Genomic DNA, 26757 nt, shown 5'->3' on the forward strand with positions numbered 1-26757 from the left:
TTTCGAAAAACATATTTCATATTTCTGAGGTAATTACTATATTTATTTACAATAAAATAACGAGCAAAAATCATATTTAAAAGCTTTCCATTCTCGCTATTGTTAAAACACTAACTTTTTACCTCTTTCTACAAATAAAGACCGGGGATTTGACACAGCCTCAATGACAAAAAGCACTTTTCTACAATAGTCGCTCAGCAGGGGAATTGCGTTGAAATAAACTTCCAACAGTGACACCGACTTACTTTTCTTCAATTCCCACTGGCAATTATTATTATTATTATTATTTTTTACATTCATAAAACATTTTCGTTTCGCGTAGTGATAATGCATTTAATTTATTTTCATTTTTCGAAGTATTGTATAATAAATAAATTTATTTTCTTCAGTTAACGATACGATAGCATTACATTTAAATTTCTAACTATTATTAGTTAACTCTAAATTATTGGAAATAATCTAAGTATTTGAAAAAAAAATAAATAAATTGCGAACTTTTTTCTTTAAAATGCAGTACATAAATTTATAAGGTATTTACAAATAATGCAATTATTTTCATTTATAATGAATGTAAAGCAAAAAAAAAAAATCAGGAATGTAAGTGCAAATATAGAAATAAGGTGTAATTTTAAATACGTTTTCTTACTAAAAGTATGAAAAAAAGTCATTAATTAATAAAGTGTTTATAAAGAACAATAGAATTCATGTTTTATAAAATTAATTTGTTATTATTAATAAAAATTATTATTATTTTTAATAATAACAAATTAATTTTATAAAACATGGAAACATGGATATGAAATGTCTAATGTGTTTAGATTTCGTATAATAGGAATATTACCATTATTTTAAAATAATTTGTCTCTTTCTAAATGTATTTAATGAATTTCACATTAATTACAGATTATGTGAGACAACAGTATAATAAAGAACATTGTAACTCATTTGAATTTACGGACGAGAGTCAAGCAATCGCATCAAAGTCAAACGATTTTGGTAGCAATAACTGACATTGTTTATTTGTTCATTTATATTGGTTATTTGAACTTGCTGCTATTACTTTTATTTGCCATATCGACACCATCAACAAAGGCCAAAAAACAGTGATACAATGCTAGTACACGCCGAAGCAACAAAGGAATCAAAGACAGACCATTTCATATTTGGAAACGGATGTGTTCTCCATTGGTCTGCATGTTTATACCAAAACTTGAAATAATAGAAGCTTTATATACTTGGACTACAGAATCACAAAAAATCGTAAACGTTAATGTAGAAAAATTTGAAAAAACTGGCCATTTTTCTGATGAGAATATTTTGAAGTATAACTTTCAGAGATCCGTTGTGAACGTTTTCTCAGTTAATTATCTATAATAAAATATCTGAAGCAACTAATGCCAAGTAACTTAGATTATTTAATTCATTTCAAACTATATTCAATGCATCAAATATGAATTGATAACATCCTTTCGATTGATCTACACTTCGAAACAATTCAGTTACTCGTAGAAATCTAGTTGCAGATTAAAAAATTTATTATGAATTTTTAATCTGCAACATTATTGTAGTTATTGATTTTTGTTGCTTTTTTTCTTCGTTATTGGATGAACTTTAACTCAATCGATTAAAATACGAATTGGTTTAATTTCAGGTTGGCTGTTCGATTTGACCGGAAACTACGACGTGACCTTCTATTTGACCGGCATCTGCATTTTTGTGTCGGGAGTGATGGTGGTTCCGGTAGCCAAATCTCGGAAACCGGCACGTTCTTCGAGCTTGTTGAACAATAACGAAGCGTCGGAAGTAAAGGATAGGAAGGAGAAAGTACGATTCGAAGAAGAGAAAAGCCCGGAAAGTATTTGCAATAAAACAATCGCTTCCAGCAGCGAATGCAATGGCTACATAAACAGCTTGTCGGTAGATTTAAACAAAAAATCTCTTGACGAGAAACGAGTACATCTTAAAGATGAAAATTTTATTACCATTCACGAAAATCCACTGAATAGCACAAATATTGTATAAAATGCAATGTAAATATCGACGATTATCGGGAAAATTATACATATATATATTAAGAATTATATATTATATAAATTATATAATTAAACGGCGTGTAAGGGATTTCATCGCATATATTTAAAAGGTGCATTATCAAATTTCTATTTTTTTCGGTAGTGTAATGTTTGAAAATCTGTGTGTATTTTACATTATTCTTAACATTATTTACGAAACGTGTATAGTAAATAGTAGATTAAGATTTCCGTAACGAAAATCGAGGAAATTTTACTAAAATTGAGAATCGATACGTTTGAATTCGACGGGAATTTCTAGATTTCGTTTGTTAGCCATCTTGTTTTGCCGTGATCGACATTTGCTTGCAATTCGTCGACCGGCAAGAAAGAGCGTGGGTTTTTCTGCGTCTAACTAACTCGGAATAGCGACGAATTAATCCCTAGTGAAAAAAATGGAAGAACGTACCAATGGAAAGTTAGGAAAAGTCAAACGTTATTCGATATCAAGATTCTTCAATTTTGTCAAACTCCTCGATTATTTGCTACGTATTTTAAATTACTCGGCTACTTTGTTTCGCACTCAAAACCATTGGTCTCTTAATTAGTTAGATTCCGCTCGATTATTTCATTCGAGCAATAAATTCCGAAAATAATTTAAATGTAACCTGCACAAAACTAATCTCGTACTCTGCCTTAATTGTTCTCGGCTTAGTAGTTCCTTGACGTGTATATAACTTAAGCCGTCTCGTACTTAAAAGAATTGCACAATATATCACTATTTTCTGCATAATAGTCGACAAATAGATCGGCGTTTGGAGAAGAGGAAAAGTAATTTAATTTTTATATAGCGTAGATCCTGTAATATATCCGAATTGTAATTTAATTTTCGTTTTCGTTCTCTGATTTTTTTTTAGCAGAAAAATAGATTTTTATTTCTAGTTGATTGTAAAAACGTGTAATAATTGGATTTGTAATATATTTATGTAAGAGTTTCACTGTGATACGAGCGAGCGGGGAAATGTGCCAAAACGAGCGATTTCGAACATTATGGTCGAGAATAAAGTAGAGAAGAAAAGCGTAGGTTCAATGGACATACCATTGGTGCCTATTATCTTAACGTGTAACTTCGGTAACGTGTTTCTTTCGTTCGATGTTTCTTTCGTCCATTTTAGTCAAGGATTTTGATACCATTATTTCGTGGAATGTTCATTTGTAATTCAAATTTTTTCTCGAGCGACATTAGATGCTTCGCGAATAGCTTCGAACATATTATTTTTATGTGAAGATGGTGACTTCCGTTTTGAAATAAAAATATCCCGAATCTCTGGATATTTTCGAAAATGGTTTTCTTGTAAAAGTAAAGATTACATTTAGAAATAAAGTTAATTTTTTTTTTATTTCAGAATATGGTGTTTTATTACATTCGTAATTTCTTTTTAGCTGATGTAAATACATTAACATTTCTTTGTGTTTTTTTCTACTTCTGATATAGTCTATTGTGGTTTCAACATTTCACTTACTACATTTTCTGCGCCAGAAGTGATTCTATCAGCCTCCAAAGAGCCACAAAGTCATCATCGATCGACTAATATAAGGAAATGAGGACGCGCCAGTTTCCGATCTAATTTTTACCCCATTTATTCTATTGTCGAATTTTGCGAATTTTCCCCATTTATTAAATTGAATCTATGTTATTCTGCTAAATTTTCCGAAAATTTGATCAAGTGAATTTATTTTAGAAAATAGCGTTTAATGGATCGTTGTATTACTTATAGGACAGGTTTTATAGAAATTTAACTTTTGCAGTTGTAAGGCCTCGTGACTGTTGGCCTTCTAAAATGCGTAATAACTGGATTACATTGTTAAACTCATCCAAGATAAGATCATGTGTCTATCCTAAGAGCAGGAAATGCAATGTGATAGCAACAGTTCTATCTATCTATCTATCTAATGCCGATGCCGGATGATCGAGTGGTTACTCTGTCAGCCTACTGATCTGGGGATCCGGAAATTAATCCACACAGGTCGAAAACCCAAGGAGTTTCTCGGCGTTGGAACTTTTGGTTCTCATTCCTCATCAAGTTACCTCCGTACTGTGGACCAAACCTTTTAATCAAGCCCATCGTAGGGAACCCACGATGTGTTTGATTAAAAGATTCTCTCAGTGCCCATGAGGCGGAAAGAGTAAAAAGGAAAAACTATCAAATGCCTCTTTTTGCAAAAATTAGTAATTTTTATAGTACAGATAACATTTTAAAACTTTTTAACTTTATTTCATACGTACAAAACTGTCAATCCTCCTACTGCGTAAAACTTTAATATGCTTTCATAATATTAAATCATTGGAAAAAATGAAAGAAATATATGCTGGAAAGAAAAATCTATAACAACATGTATTTGTGCTTTTAAGGATACTTGTCCACGATTTTTTCTAAATGCGAAGGAATATGGACACTGCTGCTGACAGTGGCGTGCCGTCATTGGAAGCGGTGGATGCGCCGCTTCCCTTGTATTTTCTAAAAAATAAATACATATTAAGTTTAATTATATGAAAATAATCGCACAATATTTTATTATAACCGCATTATGTATCTTATTACAAATTTCTATACTACACGTGAAAAAAAGATAAGATTGCTATTGTATATTCGAGTATTAGTGACGGAGTGGAAGCGCTGTATCGTCAGCATCCAAAAAGCCAGATTCGCGCATGCGCTTTACAGAGCACCAACCTCACCCGGTTTAGCCGGTGGAAGCCTAGGATCTTGGGTGGATGCTACACGTATACCGCATCCAATTCTATCCAGGACCGGTTCCGGGCTGTTAGCCGCCCGCCCGCTAGATATTTGGCCGCCCTCGCCCGATTACGCGAATCACGAGTAGATTTATAACTTAACCCAACCGATAAGAATTTACTGGTATGTTTTTACGATAGTTCTGTATGGTTGACGGGAGTTTTAAAAAATCCATTAAAATATTTGATATTTTTATTCGCTCTGCGATTTTATATTACTCACGGATTTCAATGTTAAACCAGTGATATTACGATTTCGTATGTCCCATCTCTAAGGGGATGTAGAAAAAAACGTGTACAATTCTTGTATAATGTTAAAAATTAACTGTTACTTCGACAGCGTCATTTACAATTAAATTTAATGAATGAGAGAGATGCACCAGGTACAGAAAAAGCTCTAGAATTCATTTTCCTTAAATTTACGATTTATATATCCGTTTGTCATAAAAATTTGTCTTTCCACTTTCTCCCCGAGACTACAAATATTCGAGTATAAAGTAACTGGTTTCGACTTATTTCTACTTAAGAAGTAGTTAAATAATTAAGCGATTAGGGAATTGGGGACATAAACAAAACCCTGACAAAAGAGCCGGAATATTACTTAAACGAAAGCTTAACCGAACCAATCTATAGCCGAGTACAGTGGGGACTGATTTCTTCGAAATATTAGATGTAATAAAGACAGAAATTTTTCCAGTTCGACGAGAGTGACCGAAAAGTTGTAAATTTTGGAAATTTCCGTGGACAACACCTGGTCCTAAAACGAATTAGTTAGAAAACAAATGACGGACAATCTATTAAGTTTAACGTATTTAGATTTTTACAGCTATGGTGAGAAACGTTTAAAATTCACAACAACCCTGTCGCGTCCTTTGAGATATACTAGTGATGCGACAAAAGAGGCATTTGACATTAACCGGTATCAGCACCCTCGGAATTTGGCATGCATGCACGCACCACACACCTAACAAGATCGTCTCTGATTCCATCCACGAGTAACTGATAGAGAGCACTTTTAACTAAGTGGATTGTTTTAATATTTAAAAAGGAAAGAATATTTTATGCTATTTTTATTTACGTTTCTTCACAAAACTATATTCATACAATTGAATATTTTGTACCAGGTATGTATAATTGTATATCGATCACACATTTTATTTTAACAAGTAACTTTTTATAATTTTATTTCTAATTTTAGCCCTTATATTATAGCTAGCAATTTAGAATGTAATTGCAAGTATTGAAAATTTATTTAAAAAAAGTTTTGGCTTAAGACCATATAATGAAAAAGAAAGCATTGTTAAAAGAGAAAGACCAATGCCTAAATTAAATATAAATACGTCGACAAAAAAAATTGTTAAACATTTTCACGATAAAATTTATGAAGATATAAAATGGCTCTGTGGATGCATAAAAATGCAAAAATTGTTTTGTTGGCCATGCCTACTATTTTCAAATAAAATTAGTGTGTGGAATGAGATTGGCTTTGACGATTTAAATAATTTTAGTAAAGCTGGCAAAAGACACGAAAATCCTAAATCTCGCATCGAATCTTTCGTAAAATTGAAGCAATTTGGAAATCAAAATAGAATAGAATTTAACATTAGTACACAATATAAAATAAATATTGAAAATTATAACGAGATAGTTACGGCTAATAGATATATTATATTTTAATTAGTATATGTTATCGAAGCGAGAATTGGCATTTAGAGGGGTAGAGAATCTATTAAATCTAATATAACAGAGTTAATTATATTGAACATGCTTATTTATTAAGTGCGTTAGATAATCTATTAATTAAAAATACATTTAGAGAAGTCTACGGTTTTTACTGGCTTATCGAACAAACGAATACGAATGGACCCTAGACCATCACTGACTGATTGCTCCTGGAAGTCGGCTTGTTACAGAAACACAGCTTCCTTATCATCAAATGTCACGGCACGCCCCTGCTTTTTTTTACAAGTTGATATGGCATGTATAATATTTCACAGTTGGGACAAAGTCGAAGTTAGATGATATAGAGTTCAAAATTTAAATTTTTCGTACTTCAAGAATATTTAACAACATAAACAGTGTAAACAGGAAGATATGGAGGTTACAATAATTGCTATACAGAACTGTGTAATAACAATGGGATTATTTTTCAAACAGAAGATAAAAATGAATTATTTTCATAAAATATCGCATTCAATGCCTCTGAAATACTGTAATTGATCATAAAAAATTAATTAATTTATAATTGATAGCATAGGATTATTGTTTTAATGGTTATGAATCTAAGACAGGAATCTAGATAGATTATAAAAGTTACAAATAAGTATATAAAACTGAAAAATGTAATGAATAATTCATACAAATAATTTATCAATACAGTATGTTTGCTTATGAATATACTGTACAGTACATACCGGATAAAAATGTGTAGACATTTATTTCATAAAAATTTATACAATTATACGAAAAATATTGGAAAATACTTAATCTGACAAAAAAAAGTAAATTATAACTAAAATAATTCTTATTATTTTAGTTAAAATAATTCTTATTATTTTAGTTATTTGTGAAAGTTATACTTTTGTATTTAAGCCACATGACAAAAGTTGGCGACATTTTCTGACAACGGTGGATGATTGCGCCATCTCACCCAGGTGACAACTAGCCTTAAATATGCTAGGCTTCATGATTACGTGATTATATATGCTATATTGTCCTACTGAAATTCAATATTGAAACGAAACATTGGTAAGCCAATGATTAAAAATAATCATTGGCTTACCAATGTTTCGTTTCAATGAATCAAAGCGATGCGCCAGAATTAAACACAATACGCGATCTTCAGATTCTTTCCAATTAGTTGTCTGAAAAAGCCGCTTAAAATGGTTTTGTTCAAACAGAGTTTGTTAATTTAGCTATTGAAACACTAATGCAGCGAAGTTTGGAGGCGCTGAAGACACATCTAAGATGGCATCTGCAAACTGCAAATTGTAACAATTTTAGACTGGGGGTAAGTCTCTCCGATGTTATATAATTTTTATAAAATCAGCTATAAGTATGTGCATTATTTTGAGTATACATTTTGATTTATATGAAAATATCGTTTACAAACAGGAAAACAGCTGCAATAAAGCCGTTTCCTTTATAAGAGTAAATCACTTAAATGACTTCCAACAGCTTAACTAAAGCAACGTTACCGGGCGACAACTTTTCTGTTTGTATTATTATTATTCTAAGCACTGTAGTATTATTTCATTAGTTGTAATCTCAAAATATTCGACTCCAAGCCAAAAATGGCCGGATGTCCGAGTGGTCGAGGTGGCAGCCTACCGCTCTGGGGCACTCGGGATCAAATCCGGACCGGTCGATAAATTCCCAGCAATATCTCGGAGGGTGGTCCGACCGAATATGTCGGCCCGTCCCTCATCACCGCTCCATTGTGGACCTGGCCAAACCCATAATGGGCTTGATAAAGAGGCCCTCTTAGTGCCCACAGGGCGAAAAGAGTTTAAAAAAAAAGACTCCAAGCCAAAAGCTGCTGTTGCGCGTCGGATCGGAAAAATTATTTTTTTGTCAAGAAATCTCTTAAAACCCTTAAAAATGGTGCGAAATGTCTGTAAATAATTTTAAATTTATTTTTTAGAGTTAATTAATAACATAATTAACGTTTCTGTCAGTTTGTTATTAAATAAATGAGATTGATAGTGTCATATAATTTTATGCGTAGATGTCGCTTTTACATAAGAAACGATCCACGAGTTTCTTAGCGGTTTATTTGATTTGAAAGTGAATATTTTATAATCGGGGATTTTGTACGTTGTAGTATGGAAACAGATAAAAACATAAGTTTAACGCAGGTATTTCTTTTGCAAGATTTTTTGATGTTGATAATCGTAGTAAGTTCATATTAAAAGCTTCATGTTACGTTTTTAAAAATATGTTGCAGCTGAAACGACAAATCGAAGCGATGAAAAGAGAAGTGGCCAAGAAAGAAAGAAAGTTAAAGGTGCGAAGGAATTTAAAGTTTTTTTTTAAATGTTAGTTTATTCGTGTAGCTTACGTTTCAGGCCATTTCTACCGGGTGTCTTATTTTTTTTTTTTTTAATTAATGAATACTTACTTGAAATGTGACGAATGGTCGTGGTTTGGGGGCAGTTCGGAGTGAAGGGCACTTTCCCTTTAAATCGAAATGGAATCTAAGGGAGGGTCTACAATTTGGGGTTCCCGACCCTCTGCACATGGTCCTAGAATCTTATAGCATAATCTCTTTGGAGAAAAAAACTAGTAAAAGTGCCCCTTCTGCCAAATCACCCAGAACCGTCACTGCTCGTTACACTTCACCTAATTACCTCCTAAGTAATTTAAAAAAAGTAGACAACTTTTCCTTAACTTTTACCAATGCCCATCTCACTTTGATACGGGGTGACAAATTCAGTGGGTCTCTGTGCCCATAAATCGGGATTGTTTTCAAATGCAGTTTGTTTATATCAGGCTATGGAGTTGTGTAAAAATCTACCGACTCCAACTCCGACTTTTCCTTACCATCCGACTCCAACTCTGACTCCGACCAAGGGAGAACTTGTTACTGAAAGAGACCCAGAAATTCTGATGTCGTCACATGACCTCAGAATAAAAGATTCAATAAATAGAGTTCTAATAAAGATAGAACGTAGAAACTTTTTATTCCAAAGCTAAAAGACTCCTCTAAGTAATGACACAGTCAATATATAAATATATATTTGATAATTTTTACTTTTCCAGCTGTTATATATAACAGAAGGAAAGTGTAGTGCTCAGTCAAAAAATGTCCCTTTCCAAATTTGTACATTTTTGGACTCAGGACACCTTGAAATTTCGAGATATGCAAAAGATTTGAGTTTTTTTTTTCTATATGTGTGTATGTTAGACTGTGTGTGTGGGGCATAATTTTGTTTACCCTGTTTGAAGCCTAATAATTTCTGTGGCCGGAGTGGTCAGAATCTGAGTCAGATGAGGACACAGGAGTTAGTTATTAAGTGTCAAAGTGGTTGAACTAAATCATGTCCCCATATACATTCCAACATCTTAGGCGAGAACATCTTAACGGGTTTTACTGTACTATTATAAAATGACATAAAAGCTTACTTTGAGGGTAGAGACGAGTTTTATTTTATTTTAAATTTTGAACGTTAATAACGAGTAAAATATTCATTAAGAGATATGACACATGACCACTTTTATGTCTTCACCCTGTCGACCTTTAATTAAGAACCAAAATTTAATAGTATTAATGCCCCTTTATATGCAAGCCACAGTGCCACATTTTGTTTCTTAAACTTTACCCATTCTGAAATATTGTTTAATATCTCAGAATGGGTAAAATTTAAGAAATTAAACAAATTAGACGCCAACACACGTGCGTGAATTTTTCCCCTTTTATTGACTTTTTTGAGGGGTTTGGGAGGTCTCCAAACATGTAGATTTGCAAACAAAAAAATCCAGAGGGTCAAATTTGGCATGATTCCAATACTTTTCCGTTTTATATACATAACAAATTGGGAAGTAAAAAGGAGTCAGAGTTTGTGGATTTTTTGACAACTCCGACTCCTGCTAAATCACCAAAACTCCATGACTCTGACTCTGACTCCACATCCCTGGTTTATATAGTAGATTTTTTCCATTGGTTTCATTATAATACAGCATTAAGAACATTCACAACTTGTACGTTTATTTTGTAATATTATGTGAGTTATTGTAGTTATGACCACAATATAACCAGTCACACAATTTGATTTGGTTGAAGTTTACCTTGGTAGACCCAATGGCTATGCTTCAGTTAGCTTAAGTGGTTTGGTTTGGTTAACTATATTTTTAGTAGACAGAAGAAAGGAATACCTAAAAAGAAAAAAAGGAAACGTCTACTAAAAATGTAGTTAACCTAACTTAACCAACTGAAGCTAACCGAACTACCAAGGTAAACTTTAATCTTTGATTTTATTTAGCGTTAAATATATGTATGCTATTTTACTTTTATTTGAAATATAATTGGTCTGCTATTCAAAAACTAAGAATTTATAATTTTAGTATCAGAATAAAATACATTGTAAGCAAACTAAAGGTACATAATATCCTTTTTTAAAAAAAACATAGGGGTGCAAGAAATTTTACAAAATGGGGCACCTAAAAAGATTGCAAACTGGACTAATAATATTGTTTTTCCCTGCTGTTGGGGATTTCTGACTAAAACTGCCTACAACAATCTTTTAGAAAGTATAAGGCTTGCTTTTCAGACCTTCTTTTAGTGGGAAAGTTTGAAAGATGGTGAATTTTTTAATATTGTGAGATAAAACAATTTTTGAGATGGTCTCAGAACTGTGAGAACACACTTTTCTCTTATAAATATAAAAGTTGATTGGCTGTCTGAAAATGTTTCTTTTTAAAAATATATTATTATTTAACAATTATGCGAAATATCTGTAAATAGATGAACCAAATTAGGTAAAGAATGAACCAAAATATAATTTAAAAATGCAAATAAAATTCTTCTAGTTTTCAAGTTTTCTACAGGACCATGTTTATTTTTATGTACTTGATTGATATATATATTCTCTGGTTACAATTTGCTAAAATATATTAATTGTACATTACTTACTGTTTAATTTTCTTTCAATTTTTTAATCGAACTTCATACAAACATATACTATGTATCCAATGCAAAAATTTCTTAAAACTCCTTAAAAACTATAAAAATTTAAATACTTTTTAAATTCATTATTCTTGACCATCCTATAAAATGATGTAAAGATAAACATTTCTATGTTCAAAACAGTATCTTCCAGTTGAACCTCTCTTGTTCTTTGATGATTGTTTCTGGGTTGTTTCTCTCTCTCTTGAGCTATTACATATTTTTCCATTTTTTTATCTAATCATATTCCTTCGTTTAAATTCATTCTTATGTTAATTTTTTGTATTTTTATATATTCTATTATTTTCCTTTTTAATGTATTTTGTTTTGGTAATGTCAATTTGTTTTTATTCTGCAACAATGGTTTTTGCAGTATTTGACTGAGTTGTTAAATTTAATCAAATAAAAGTTACTTGCAGAAATTTTTGTTGATTAAACTACAAGATAATAAAGTACAAGTTGCAGTGCAACAAAAATATTTTCAAAACAGTTTTTCTCTGTATATTTGATGCAGAAACATATAACATATTTATAATTAGCCAAAAGGCTTGATATTGCCTGGAAAATTATAATAAAGATGATGTAATTGGATAAAATTTTAATATTAAAATTTTATTCAATAAAAATGTTAATATATCTTTGAAAATGAATTCACAATTTAAAATTACAGTGGGTGATTAGTTTAACAAACAGTTCGGACTGCAAACATATTGGACAACGAACACTTTTGCGAAAGATTTTTATGTTCGGACAACAAACATACGTTCAGATAACGAAAACTTCTCAGAACAAACACAAGAAGAAGCAATGCTGAGTTTTAACATTTGTAAAATTATATTTTAATGGCATCTATGAATAGTTTATGGAATGAAACTTTCACAGTTGTATACATAACCTTTTTTGCACTAGTTAATTTCTGTTCTCTGAATTTTTTAAGTGCTTTTCTGAACTTTTTATTTAAGAAAACTGATAATATTATAGGGCCTGAAAAGAGTAGTGTGTCAAGAACTGTGTTCACTATAGAAACTAAACAAGAGATAATTGTCCAGGTAGAGAGTAAGAAGATGTCTGATGTTGCCAGGCAGTATGGCTTCAACATATTGATAGTAAGCACAATCTTAGCTATGAAAGATATAATTAAAAAGAATGAAGCAGATAAAGGCATAACGAAAATCATATCTAAGAAACAAAGAAATCCATGAAAAAATGGAGAGATTGTTTTCAGTTTGTTATTACATTAAACATAGTAAGAAAGTATATAATTTTTTATGTATTTTTTGGGGTCAACAGAACAAATTAATCAAATTACCAAACAAATCTATGAAAAATGGATAATCGGTTAACGAACAATTTAGGTAGTTAACATGGTCTTGGAATGGATTATGTTCGTTAACTAATCACCCACTGTAAATGCACAATATTCTTTGGCTGTTAAAAATAATAGTGTTTACAAATATTCCTTGATTAACATGGTTATTTAATCCCACAATATTTCTGCATTCTTCAAAATTGTCTTAATCCATTAAAGTGATCAATGGAGAAAAGTATGACTGATCTATGATCATATTAGTAAGGCTCAAAATTTTTAAATATATCCTATAAACAAAGTATATAATATGATACTCTTCTGAAGGAATATAATAATAATTGTTGGTTTAATATTTGAAGTGTGCAATGCCATAATGTTGTAAATGCCATTTTTCTCTAAATATGTTTTTATTGAAGAATTGAATACTAAATGCAATGTTTTCTGCCTCAAAAGAATATTGTGGTAATATTGGCACTGTAAGTGGTAAGTGGCTGTATTTTGAAGATGAATTTATATGAAGGTATAACGGTTAAAGTGTCAGAGTGCAAGTCACGTGACTTTTGGTGCTTAAAATGTTTTGGCTTATATTTACATCATTTTGATATTGCAGAGAATGTGTAACCTAGAGAGTTTTTTACCATTTTATTGTAAAATTGAAATGAATTCATTCTTTATAAAAAGTGTTTTTTACCTCTCCTGAAAAGTTTTTTTTTAGCATTTACAACATTATGGCATTGCACACTTCATTTATTGAACAAGTTCAGCACAGTGTTTTTTGACAGAAAAATTTATATATAGTAAACTGAACAATTTTAACTCTTTTCATCAAATTTTTCTGATAATAAATTTGATTCTCCAGATTATAATGAAAGTGTAAGCTTCTATTAAGATTAGGGTCAATATCCATTAATTGTTGTTTGAACAATTCTACAATATTAAACAAGTTTTCAAATTTCTTTACTTTGGAACATTTTGTCTTCATCACATTTTATTGCTTCTTTGTATTATATGTGGTGTTTAATTTCCTGAAGAATATCATAACTCAAGTCTTTTGATTGTGATTACAATAACTCACAAACATTTTTTTGTATCAATGTTTTCAAAACCAAGATCTTTACTCCATTTTATCCAGCAACCATTTCTTCTATAACACTGCTTACAGAATGTTTAATGTGCTAAAATCACCAATTCATTTTTGCAAAAGTTTCTTCCAAATATATCTCATGCAGCTGCAGGTTTTCTTCCCACAAATCATGAATGTTTTCTAGTGAGTGTTTAGTATTGAATTTTTCTAAATTTCTTGAATAGCAACAATAGCATCTTCTTTCATTATAGCTTCAATTGCTTGTGAAAAAGTTATAATAAAATAAGCATTAAAAATTGCAATGGTACCATGGTCTGTATATGATAATAATGAAGTTGTATTTGATGGTAAAATGAGACAATCTAATATTATTTATTAAGTCATTAACTGTATTAAGATGGCCAGAGGTATTACTAAGTAACAAAAGACTTTGGAAAGATAAATTAGATTTATAATATGTTTCAACTGCCAGACAAAAATAAATCTTTAAACATGGATTGGGTGACACATTCCTTTTTATTTGATCACCAAATAACTGGTGGAGATTGTTTATTGCACTATCTTAAAGTGCAGTTCTAGGTTCAATAAAAAGCTAACAGTTTTAATTTAAAGTCCCCTTCAACATCACCTCATCACCTTCACATAAAACTTATGTAATTTTTGAGTGCTTTATAGAAAGGTTGTAATTTTTCACTTCTTCCTAAAAAGTTGATGGAATTTTCCACCAATAAAGGCCAGTTTTGTGCACGTTAAAGATTTCATGATTATCATAGTTATTTTCTGTAATTTAGCAAGAAATGTGAATGCTGTATCTACATCTGCATTTGTACCTTTTCCTGTTGTTTTAACTTTTTTCATAACTAGCTCATTGGGCTGCAATTTGAAAAAATTGTAGATCTATAAATTCCCACTGTCTGTCTGTTCTTCCTTAATCTTGAGAACAGAACTAGATACTTGAAAATCAAAACCAGATATAGAAAGTTTATGGGCAGGAGGCCCTGACTAACTACATACCGATATAAACTTCTGATGCAAACTGGAAGTCACGTTATTTCAATTCAAAACTTTTCTTCTGAAAGGAGTTAGATTAGATAACTGGAACAACTCCATTGTTATCAGAAAAGTATGATGTACAGGGGCAAGACACTACAGTACTAATTTGAGGTGGAGAGCATTGCATCCCAGCATTGTGATGATGTCATAATAAATAATTACTCCTTCCTGCTCTAGACATAGTTTATAAACATTTTTTGCCTGCTATAAATGTTAGAGTATTTTCTTTCCATTTTGTTTCTTTTAGTCATGAAAACAAGGTAAGAGCCTTGATCTTGATACCAGTTGGAATTTGCTTTTGATTATTCTTCTAACCAAAAAGTTAAAATGTCTTCCAAAATAGTGCCAAAATAATGTGTACCATTGACTCATTGCAGCCTGGTTCTCTTCTAATCTTAGCTTTACTTTCACTGTGTTTGAATATTTAATCATTTCCAGTTTAATGTCTAAAGTACCAGTAATCATTTTCACTTTCTACTGTAACAGCATGAAAATGATCTTAAGTATGATGATGACAATAGATAAATATTTGTATATAAAAATCTAATGAAAAAACAAGGAGTTTGTTATTTGTAACATAAGCAACACATTTGTTTTTGTTTTCAATGTTAGCTATACAAGAACTAAATGTTTTAATGATCTCATGATTAGTGGAAAGTAGCTGAAAACCATAATAAGACCTGCATTAATTAATAAAAACTGTGTTAATCAAGGGAAACCTGTATAAATATCATATTGGTTAGATGACACTGACTGAAATTTGTTGCAATGAACGTCTTGAAAAATAGTTACATTTTTACTGATTGCTGGCACTTGGATATAAACTTTTATTTTTAATTCACAACAAGAATTTCATTATTAAAGTAAAACTTTCAGGATAACATTGAATAAAATTTTTAAACTGCATTTTTGATGGAAAAATGCAATATTTCTTCCATTTCCCATAGTTATTAACTTCTTATTACCTCTTAGTAGGATTTTAACTTCAGTAATGTAGTTCATAACATGACAAAGATCAAAATGCAGTTTTTCATTGTAAATATTTTCACAAACAAACTAAAACTATAATAAAAACACAAGAACACTATATTTTGCAAAAGAAAACACTCCGAAAAAATCAACAACTTACTGAGTATGGTATGGATGAGTACACTATAAATAAACAATCACATGGCTGAGGGTAAAGCCCTTCAGGACCTGGCTCGTACTTAGATTATAAAAATATTGTTATATTGAGGGTTAAGTACTACACTTATCACTTTAAACTCTGATCTTACCTTCTTTATAATAATAAAATAAAATCTAGAAAATAGCTAAATTCGAAATGAAACCGTTTAGATTTATATCACTTATCTAATTACTTAAATCTCAAATCTAGGGGCAAACAAAATAAACTACGTTTATATGAGAAAATTAGATTCTAAAGTGACAATCTGCCCAACACGTGGTACAGACTTCAATGTTTTGACTTAAAGTAAAATGGCGGTCGATAGTAGCCGTCGTTGCCACCGAGAGCGCTGTAACCATGGTCACAGCCACTCTATGTAGTATATTCTAGCTCGTTGGTTTTCTCCTACACGTTACTAATCATGTGGCAACTGCTGATAAAGATGACATGACACAAAGAAAGGGGGAAAAATGATGTGTACACCTTGTGTAGTACACCTCACAGCATTTCCATTTCCTTTGTTATTGGTTTAGTCATTCTCCTTATCCTGAGTTGTCTTGATCTCAGGACGGAGAGAATTTTTGACAATGAAAAAATGTTTCAAAGATTCGACCAATCAGAAATTAGCGAGTATTTTTCGTTTTAGATCAAAATTATTGAAATTTTATTACAGAAACAGTTTTTAAAGTTATTTTTGTCAGTTAAATCATATTTACGTTTATCTTTGTTTTTAAAGAGAAAAAATGCATTAGAATTCTTGGAATTAACAAAATTTCGGAGGTGCCCGTTAGCAGATATAAAGCATTAAAGAGCTATTAGGACCATTTTAAGCGACGCAAACACAAAGCTAATTTCAGACTTGACAGGCAATTAAAACAATCTATTGTGAACTTTTAAAAGAACACATTACGTGCAATATTGAATACTTATCGATACGATGTTAAAAGAATAAAAAAGAACTAAAATAATACCGTAAGAATTAATTCAATTCGTATTTAATAGTAATTAAGTTAGAGGATAAAGATTTTTCGCGTAGTTTTTAAAACAGGATTTACACCAGAATATTTGTAATAAAAATATATAGGATATATATAAATCAAAACGGTCACTTTTTTTGTTTTAGAAATTGGAGAAAGCAGCACAGTCCAGATGGCAAAATAAAGATACGAGGGAAGAAAATGTGAGTATTGCTTCCGAAGCCGTGTTACAAAAGCAAAACTTAAAAGAATCAGAAGGAAAAAATTCGACCTTAAATAAGAAATGTGACGGTATCTGCCATCTTCGGATTACAGATGAAGATTGTGAATCGAGGTCTTTAGTTTTAAAAGAAGTCGAAGACACCGATAAATACTATACGGAATCGGAATATGATGTAAAAAATAATAATAAATTCAAGAAAGGTATTACAAATTTTTCTAAAGAGCAGGCTAAGCCCGAAGATATCAGAAATATTGATTCTAACTACCAGAATTCAAATTATTATTATTTAAAAACGGTTACATCGGAAAAACGGTCTTCTCTTTCATCAGCTTCTTCGACGAATGTCTCGGATTATGAGAACAATTCCGTTGACAGTTCTAGCGTGTTACGACGATCTGTTCGATTGGCAAAGCGAAACAAATATTTAAGTAGAAACGTAGGTCCGACGCCCCCGAAAGAAAACGAAAATAACGTAGAAGAAAACTTGAAAATAAAAACGATTTTTTCCTTTCTAGTTGCCGAAGTTAAACGGATGAACGTCAATGACTTTGTTTTATCCGATGAAGAATTTTCAGTTAAAAGTAACAATTTCAAAGAATTTACCGATGGTGTTAAAGAAACTGTTCCAATAACCTCGAACGAAAGGATATCGGGAACGGAAACAGAAATATCGAATAATAGTGCAGAATTACATACGAAAGAAATTAAATGCGCAAGTCAATTAGAAGATAAAGAAAACGCGTCGACAAATTTATCGCATTGTCTGAAAGTAAGTATACCAATAATAATCATGTACAAAAGATGCAATTATTTTAGATAATTCTTCGAATTCTAGACGGAAAACAACGAACGCATTGAGAAAATACATCATTGCCAAATATCGGAAAGTAAGAACGAAGTAATCGTTATCCAACAGATCACCACTTGCTCGTTTTGGACCAAAGACGGATCGAGTTGGGCATTAAATTGCACATACTGCGTCGAAAAAGTAACTTTTTTTACCAGCTTTATTAAACTCATTTTACGTATTTAAACAGTTATTCGCATTATTGTTCGTTTCAGAATACTTGTTTATTAAGTTCCTGTCTCCTATGCAAAAATTCTGTTTATTTGGTTGTGGCCGAAGAACGAAACTGTGGATTAGAACTGAGCGTTTTGCGTTATATTTGGGAAAATGGAAACCTGAGTAAATTGTTCTCGCAATCAAATATAATAGAAAGGTAGACTTAGTTTCGTGCTTTTTTAAAAAAAATAATAAACTAGTAGACTTTAAAATTAAATACGATGTTTCGTTGCTTGTATATTAGCTTTAATCTTGAAGGTTAAATAATCGATATAGTTTTCTTTTGCTTTACATTTCTTTCGACTTAAAAATATATACGAAGAACGAAGCCATGCTGTTATCATGAGAGTATGGTCCCATTAATAGTATGGTTAACGTGCCCATTTTAAAGACGAAAGTTTAAACAAGTATTGGGCCAAAAAGACTGACATACAAAACTTAAGAATGAAATTATAATATATATTATATATTTCAATTTTACGATAATAAATGTTAAAAAATAGTGCAATTAATTAATATTGTAATATTAACGAGTTCGTAAATCATTATGGATGTACAATATGCTTGATCTAGGTCTAAAACGAATGTGTATTTTCGAACATATGCATTAAATTTTAGAATAAATTTAGGTTAAAATTTTTTAGTTCTATACATCCCAGGGAAGATGGAGATTGGAAATTTTTTGGTTTCTATACATGGAGATTGGAACTGGTGACTAGAGTGAAGGTCATTACGAAAGATTTGGCTGGCTCAAAAATTTTTCAGCGCGTAAAGGGAAAAAACTTGGTTTCTTTGATTTTTGTGCTCAGTTTTGGCAGAAACTTGAAAAGATATTATTACGTTTTGTATTTCCGTCCTGATTTATCCTTGCCAGATGTCAAATACAATTTATCTGTTCCTGGCCAAATTCTATTTCGGTTTTTAATGTGGCCGGAAATTATTGCTCTGCTTTCCAGATATATTGCCATGCTTTAAAGAAGGACGTATTATTGCGAAAACGTTGACTATTTCATCATTATTTATACGAACGCAAAGACAGTTCGAGATTACGAGGTGGAATTCGAGCAAGCAAGCGTCTAAAAGAACATTTTCAGTGAAATTTCGCTTAGACACGCGATTGTGCTTTTAGTTGAATTGTTGATTATTTTCTGCTTTTACTAGTAGTAGTACTATTTTTAACTTTTTAAAATGTATTGGTATATGTATTATTTAAATCTTTGATTGATTATGGAGAAAATTTGTAATAATAAGCAAGTTACAAATTTAAATTAATAAAGAGAAAAATGGTAAAAGTAGAGATGAAATACTTTATCAGAAACGGTAAATGAATTTAATCTTAATTTTACGTATGCATATGGTATACATAATTATCAATATATGATATAGCTTAGACTGGTGCAGTCAAAGAAATTGTTAACCGTCAACGACACAGTAATTGCTATATCGATATTAGTTAACAGTATTAGCCCACATTCGATATTTCGTTTTTGGTGGTAAACTCTATTCATTGGTTCCTGTATCGGTGAAGTTCTTATTGTTATCATATTGGCTGTTGGATTGCAATATTCTTCCAACACAACAAAATAGTCTCTAACTGTATGACGGCATGCAATGCTTGTATTGTACAATGGGCGTATTTAAAATCTCAGCATCAATCCAATGAGATGTGCCAGAATTGACACAAACGCTGACTGCCGGGAATTTCGGGAGAGAAAAACAAGAAAAATGGCGAATGATGTGGACTTCCACGTTACGTTAAATTTATTTTTGAAATTATGTAATGAGAACAACTTAATGAAAATGCGGCGATTTTGGTAATTGGCAAGCGTTTCTTCTGTTATATGGTGTTGGAAATCGCTATGTCTAAAACGGACAGAACTGAAAAAGGTCGAAGGTTACAGACATTTGGTGGCGCTTTAATTCGTCTTCCTTACAGTGGATAGATATACAGTAGAGCGTCGTTTATCCGAAAGCTGGTTATCAGAAAGCATTCCAGTCGGCAAATTTAAATTTTCGCTAGTGCTGTGGCGCTGCAATCTTCGGCTATTTCTCGGGCTACTCAAATATTTTACGTTTTTGATACTAAATTAACATCTGAAGTAAAATTTTTTATTGTTTTTATATTTTTCAATAAATTTATTTTGTTTGTACAAAATAAAAAAATAATTTTTAACGATACATTTGTCTTCGTTAGGCTTAACATCGACGAAAATTCAACGCGAAGCGACACGCAACGGAGAGAAATTTCAACATGGGATAAATTAATATATTTTTTTGTACATGATTCGTAATCCGAAAAATAAGTTATCCGAACCACCCCAGTCCCCAATTGATTCGGATAAACGACGCTCTACCGTATATTATAGTCATGACTGTTTCTGATTGGCTGCGCCATATTACTTTTAGTTTTGTACTGTGTGCGTGTGTTGGAATTCATTCACTAACTCATTTTGCGCATTAATTAATGACAAATTGCTATTGAAACAGTTAATTATAAAACATTTCTTGCATTATTTGCAACATCTATTGCACGAATATAAGCTATCACAAATGTTTAACATGAATTAAATTATATTTTCTAAATATGCTTTGCTTTCTGCCATCCTTTGTTGCGGATTTTGTTTTTAACTATTTAGTATATAACATTGCTTTAGTTGTATGTACAATATTGAAAATGTGTAAAATGTTTGAGCTTAGAGAAAACAAGGATCATGATGTATCGCAACTTTTAAATATAACTTCAGAAAAGTTATAACTAAAAGTTGTGATTCATCATGACATTTGTTTTCTTAACTAATTAATCATAGAATCGTTTAGTGGCAGAATGTAGTGTAACAACCAGATATTCATTCCATTCCTTCACTTTAAATATACTTGAATTGAATGGCTGTCTTGAAAAACATGACCTCCTTCATTGAAATTATTTTCAAAAAAGAAAGGTAAATGCATTTACATTGCTTATGCTTTCATCCTGAATTATTTGTGTAACAGCCGATTATGGAGCAGCATGCATTGATTTTTAAGGGACAAAAATAATGTAAAATTATTATTTAGTACCACCATTTGGCTCTGTAACATTCAATATTGTCAATTTAATGTTAAGAAAATTACTTATTTTAAATTTTGTCTATAGAAAAGAAAAATTTAAAATTATATTACACACAGAAAATAATCAATAATTTTTAAGTTTCATTTTAGTTACAGACTAATAGAAACAGTATTTCAAGTACTAAAAATTAGAGATCCATTAGAAAAGTGGACATTAATACATATCTAAAATTGCAACTTTGCACTTACCTTGTTTTTTTCAGATTGTAATAAAATAAAATTGATGGGTTGTTTTGAAATTATTCTAAAATGTTCTATCATTATAGAAATATTCAAGAATCTACCGTTGTTCTATGCAAGATAGAGAAGTTAAAATGTGCAGTAATGCTATCAAACAACGTATCGACTATATTTATTTTAAATGTACGTGAGAATGACGATTGTTCTTTGAGTAGTCTTGACTCTCGTGTGGAAATTAGCCTGACGTCACTTCTTCCAATAAAAAAATTACCCGAAATGTTATTGGGGTGTGGACCGAACTACTGTTATGTTTGGTAAGAAATATTTGTTTTTGGTGTATATATGTTAATTTACTAAAATAAATTAATTTTAGGAACTACGTAAGTGGTAAAATGATATTCAAAATAAAGGCAAGTAAAGATACGATTATAGATAAATGTTTATGGGCTCAAGCTGAAAAGGTAATTTTATAAAATTGATTAGATTATTTTGCTGTCTTCTTAATTAGTTTTAATATTTTCTACTATACAATTTTAAAACTAATTTCAGGGATTTCTTTTTTTAATAATTTCAACTAATGCTAATATTAGTCTGGTTGTAATAAACCCAAATACTTCGAAACAAGCTATTCTGAAAACATACAGTCGATGCACACAAGATAGGTAAGCATAACATAAATTCATTTTCAATTTGAAAAATATTTAATGGCATCAATTTTTTTAATAGATTAATTTCAGCAAAAGATAATCATGTTATTTTGTTTGACAAGAATACAATTTCCATATATAACATATTCACTGCAAAAAGGATAGCATTTTCAACTATCAGAGAGGTGACAGTGGCAGAAATAATTAACAACAAAGTTCTGCTCTTGGGATTCGAAAATGGATGTACTCATCTATACAATTTAACAAAAAATCAAATCGGTAAAACAGAGCTGTAAAATAAATTTATTGCAATTCTTCTAATTGGCCTCTTGATATTTGAGTTGATTCAGAAGTTTGTCGAACATTATCTGCAAAGAGTTAAGGAAAGATATCGTGCAACTTTTTGTTGTATATAGTAATTTATTTTCCTGTTGAAAATTAAACTGAATACAAAAAATTTTCAAAGTTTTTAATTAAAGGAATGTGCTGCACAATTGATATTTAATCATGTCTCGTAGAACATTTTTGTAATTATGTTCCCTCACAATTTCATTAATAAAATAGGTTTATTTTGAATTAACTAAATACGACTTGTTAAATTATAACAAATAACCCTTTGATCTAATTTCATGGATTACAAAATAGACTTAATCCTCGAGAGTGACGTTGCGAAACAAATAAGACATCGATTCTTTATTATGGATACGGCGAATGGCTTCCGAGATGAGGATGCTAATATCCACCGTTTTTATTTTGTGGCACTGCATTTTCTGAACTTCATGGGGGACGGTATTAGTTACGACCACCTACAAAACAAAAACAATTAGAAATGAAAATATTCTAAACACTTTAAATTCTAACTGCTTACCTCATCGATGGGAGAATCCTCGATGAGTCGAGGGGCGTCAGACGAAAGAAGTCCATGAGTAGCGAGTATGTATATTTTGTAGGCACCCCTTTCTTTTAATACTTCGGCAGCAGCTACGAAAGATTGAACGTCGTCTATCATATCATCCTGAAATAATTCAAAATTTCACATTTATTATTTTGATTCGTTTAGAGAGAATTTCTGTATGCCAATCAAACAGTTTTAAAAATCTGGCAAGGGCTCTTGTTCCACTTTCCCAGTACTCAAATAGGAGAATGAGGGAAGCATGATAATTCTCTATTATACTATGGTATATTCTTTATGCTAATCATATAAAATTAAAAGAAAACATATTACATTTTAATGTTTTAAAACGAAACTTCAATTTGAAACATGTCTTAAGTTGTTCATTTTAAATTTCATAAATACATGATATATAAAAATAAATCTTTCATTCTGTTCTCATGATCACAGAAATAATATAGCAAAGGGCAATTTCCTATGGTACAATAGTACAATTTAAAGGAACCTTTAGAATATGGTAGTACTCTTGCCTGGATACATGCAGCAATATATTACTGCATGTATCCAGGCAATTGCTGTGCCAATTTATTTACAGATGTTGCTCCATATCCCTCACACACACAGATAGCCAAAGCTAGCATTCCAACTGGTCTCAAAAATGCTTTATGGGTGACAAATTGGGACCTAATCAGATAAAGAAAGTGTGGCAATATGTTGAAGACATTCCCAGGAAACCCAAGTTGTATGTGTGTAATCATTATCTTGCTGGAAATTGACTGTTTGCATTTCTGACATAAAAGGCAACATGATAGCGTAGAATTTCCTGAATGTATCGCTGTGTTATCAATGCCCCTCATACCTTATGATACAGCTCTTCAAACCAGCATGCTTTATCCTGCTGAGTGAATGCTCACCAGTGATCATCTGTTCCCAAACAATATTGTATCATCATTTTTAGTGGTGAATTCCAATGTTAGTCTGTAGCAGTTCATGCTTCTATCATAGCATTACTGCAAATGAAGCTGGGATGCTAATGGCAGGATATACAGTAGTCAGTGATTGTTCTTGCAAAGTTTCTTCTAATCATCTGCCAATGAGACAAGGTTTTGTAGCAATACTTTCACCTGTGTCTAGATGGTAGATAAAGATGCCACTGCAACTGTTGTGCTTGTCTCACAATCAGAGAATCTTCTCACCTAGTAATCTGTGTATGTGTGTCCAGAGTCTGCTCACCATATCTGTATGCTCTCATGTATTCACTGACACCAATGCTGTCTCAGTCAGGTCAGAATGGCAGTCATTCTGTTTTCCATAGCTCTATGATGTGATCTTTCTCAAACTCCATCAGCTGTGTGTAACTGTGTTGCACTAGCATTCGAAACATATACACTGAAAATTCTAAACGCAAACATCTGAGTCTTTTTACAGGATATTGGGTAGCAATTTTAAGGCATGCTGGTAACAGGGACAGTAAATCACTACCAATGGGCTGGCAATCATTATATGACAATCCCCTAGGAAGAAAGAAGCTTGAAAATCAGCAAGATGAAGAGGCCTAGCTCATGCATTCTGGTACCACCTAAAAGAAAATAAGAAAACATTCCAAAAATAGAATCCATAATGAATTTTAAAAATTAAAACATCAACATTCTAATTAGAAGATAATCTGAAGGCTTCTCAAGAAAGCTAAAAATGTTCAGAAAAACCATTCCAATCTGCTGGAAAAAGCAAGTAAGGTGTCTATTCTGTTTATATTTCTGGTTCCAGTTTGGATCTCATTATTATACAAATCTGTATGCTGAATTTTGCAATAATTAGACAATTTTATGTTGGTTGTACAACTTTTTATTGATGAGTGTCTGTTCAAAACCTTATTATATGGGTCAAAATGACCCAGGATTTGCATTATTAATCAAAATTATCTCACATATGAGATGTCTTAATATAGTAGAATCTTGTTTTAGTGGATTGCTTGGGCCTCCAAGAATCCATTAAGAATTGCAATCAACAGATTTTCTGCACACCAAAGAAAATATCTGCTATCCAAAAAACTTTATAAGAAATAGCTATACTTGAAATTATTTAGTCTCTTGGGACCTCTATCCTTTATTCCAGTGTTTTGCAATTTGGATTAGCAACACAATTTGAATTTAATAAGATTCCTGGGACATACCAAGATTTTTAAAATCAACCACAAAAATTATGGCAAGTTTAACTTCCATATTACCAAGATAAAAACTCACAATTTTACAAATATACTATAAAAATAAAGACTGAATCAATGCATAAAGAGCCAGTATTGATCTTTAAGCTGGTAAGCCACATTTTTAGAAGCTACAAAGAGTTTGTATGCATACACATGATAGATGCATGTAAATTTTGCAACATACATTTTAGTCAATGCCTCCTCCTTTCAGTCAGCCAGGGATAAAAAGATGAAAGATAAATTAAATTTTAAAAAAGAACTCAGTAATGATAAATATTTTTTAGAATTTTGTCACACACAGTTTGGGAAATACATGTTACAAGACTGTCATACATTCGTATGGCACAATGTACTGTACATGTACAAAGCTGATGAAAACTGTCTAGCACAGACGCAAAGTATGATGTGGCTGATGACTTTTTTGGCAACTTGTATTCATTAAGAGAACCTGTAAACAACCATAAATTCTAGCAGAAACTTTCATCAGGCTACGTTACTTCAATTAAACAAAACAAATCCAATCAATTTTGAATATCAAACTATTAATAACACTTGAAAACTTTTTGACAAAACAGCATAGCATTAATGCAACTTATCTTAAAATATCTTTAGTGAAACATCTTTTTTTGTAAGTTATACTGCACTGTGGCTTTACTATATGTTAAAATAAGCAGACTAGGATGTTTATCAGTGGTATTATATTTTTATTAAAGTGGCAATTTTAGCACTATGCAGCACAACCCCTGGAATTATATGTCACTTTATTATTATATTATATGTATATTTAACCAATGTTGGTTAAATGACATATAATTCCAGGGGTTGTGCTGTCATTTAAGTTGGTTTCACATTATTCTTCATTTCACTTAATGTTGCAATTTCCAAGGACCTGCTGTATATTTTGCAATATACAGTGAATCAAACAGGATAATGTATTAATAAACAAAGTGTGTTGAAATACAGAGTGCAGGGTAAAATACATTGTACAGTGAATGCAAGCTGTTTGCAGTTATATTTATTCAAGTACTGTACTGTACAGTACTAAACGAAATTGTTTAATATCCATATACAGAATCCAATATATTATGAAAAGATAGTAAAGGCTTTATTTAAATACTGTATAGTCAAACATTGGTTTATGAACTTAATTCATTCCTAAAAGTTGTTTGGAAACTGATTTGTTCTCAAACCAAAACAAAATTTCCCAAATGAAATACAGTGGTACCTCAGGTTACGAATGCCCCAGCATACGAAATTTTCAGGATATGACATGAAATTCGAACATAATTTTGCTCCACGATACGAACAAAAACTCACCATATGACGTTACATTAGTTCGCATTTTTCATTTGTTTTTCTTACTACAGTTATTTTTTT

The 26757-nt window shown here is 31.3% G+C and overlaps 3 protein-coding genes across 3 annotated transcripts in view; 2 read left to right on the plus strand and 1 right to left on the minus strand.

The window, feature by feature from the left end:
• The window catches only part of LOC111637469 (monocarboxylate transporter 12-like), a 34399-nt gene extending 30982 nt beyond the window's left edge, over nt 1-3417 (plus strand). The window contains exon 5 of the mRNA XM_023382958.1: nt 1652-3417. Coding sequence (XP_023238726.1) covers nt 1652-2022 — 371 coding nt within the window. The 3' untranslated portion in view covers nt 2023-3417. The remainder of the gene's footprint in view (nt 1-1651) is intronic.
• A 5104-nt stretch (nt 3418-8521) lies between these two features.
• On the plus strand, nt 8522-22602 carry LOC111637458. Its single transcript, XM_023382947.1, has 9 exons — nt 8522-8663; nt 8753-8812; nt 17208-18053; nt 18120-18272; nt 18347-18504; nt 21722-21949; nt 22009-22096; nt 22185-22297; nt 22362-22602. Exons 1-9 carry the CDS (start codon nt 8631-8633, stop codon nt 22576-22578), a joined length of 1896 nt encoding a protein of 631 aa, XP_023238715.1. The 5' UTR covers nt 8522-8630; the 3' UTR covers nt 22579-22602.
• Nucleotides 22318-26757, minus strand: part of LOC111637459 (phosphoribosyl pyrophosphate synthase-associated protein 2-like) — a 26145-nt gene continuing 21705 nt past the window's right edge. The window contains exons 9-11 of the mRNA XM_023382949.1: nt 23151-23297; nt 22989-23088; nt 22318-22650 (exon numbers count right to left, since the gene is read on the minus strand). Coding sequence (XP_023238717.1) covers nt 22586-22650; nt 22989-23088; nt 23151-23297 — 312 coding nt within the window. The 3' untranslated portion in view covers nt 22318-22585. The remainder of the gene's footprint in view (nt 22651-22988; nt 23089-23150; nt 23298-26757) is intronic.

This window comes from Centruroides sculpturatus, unplaced genomic scaffold, assembly GCF_000671375.1.
Source record: "Centruroides sculpturatus isolate CEXI.00-Female unplaced genomic scaffold, Cexi_2.0 scaffold1149, whole genome shotgun sequence".
NCBI lineage: Eukaryota > Metazoa > Arthropoda > Arachnida > Scorpiones > Buthidae > Centruroides > Centruroides sculpturatus.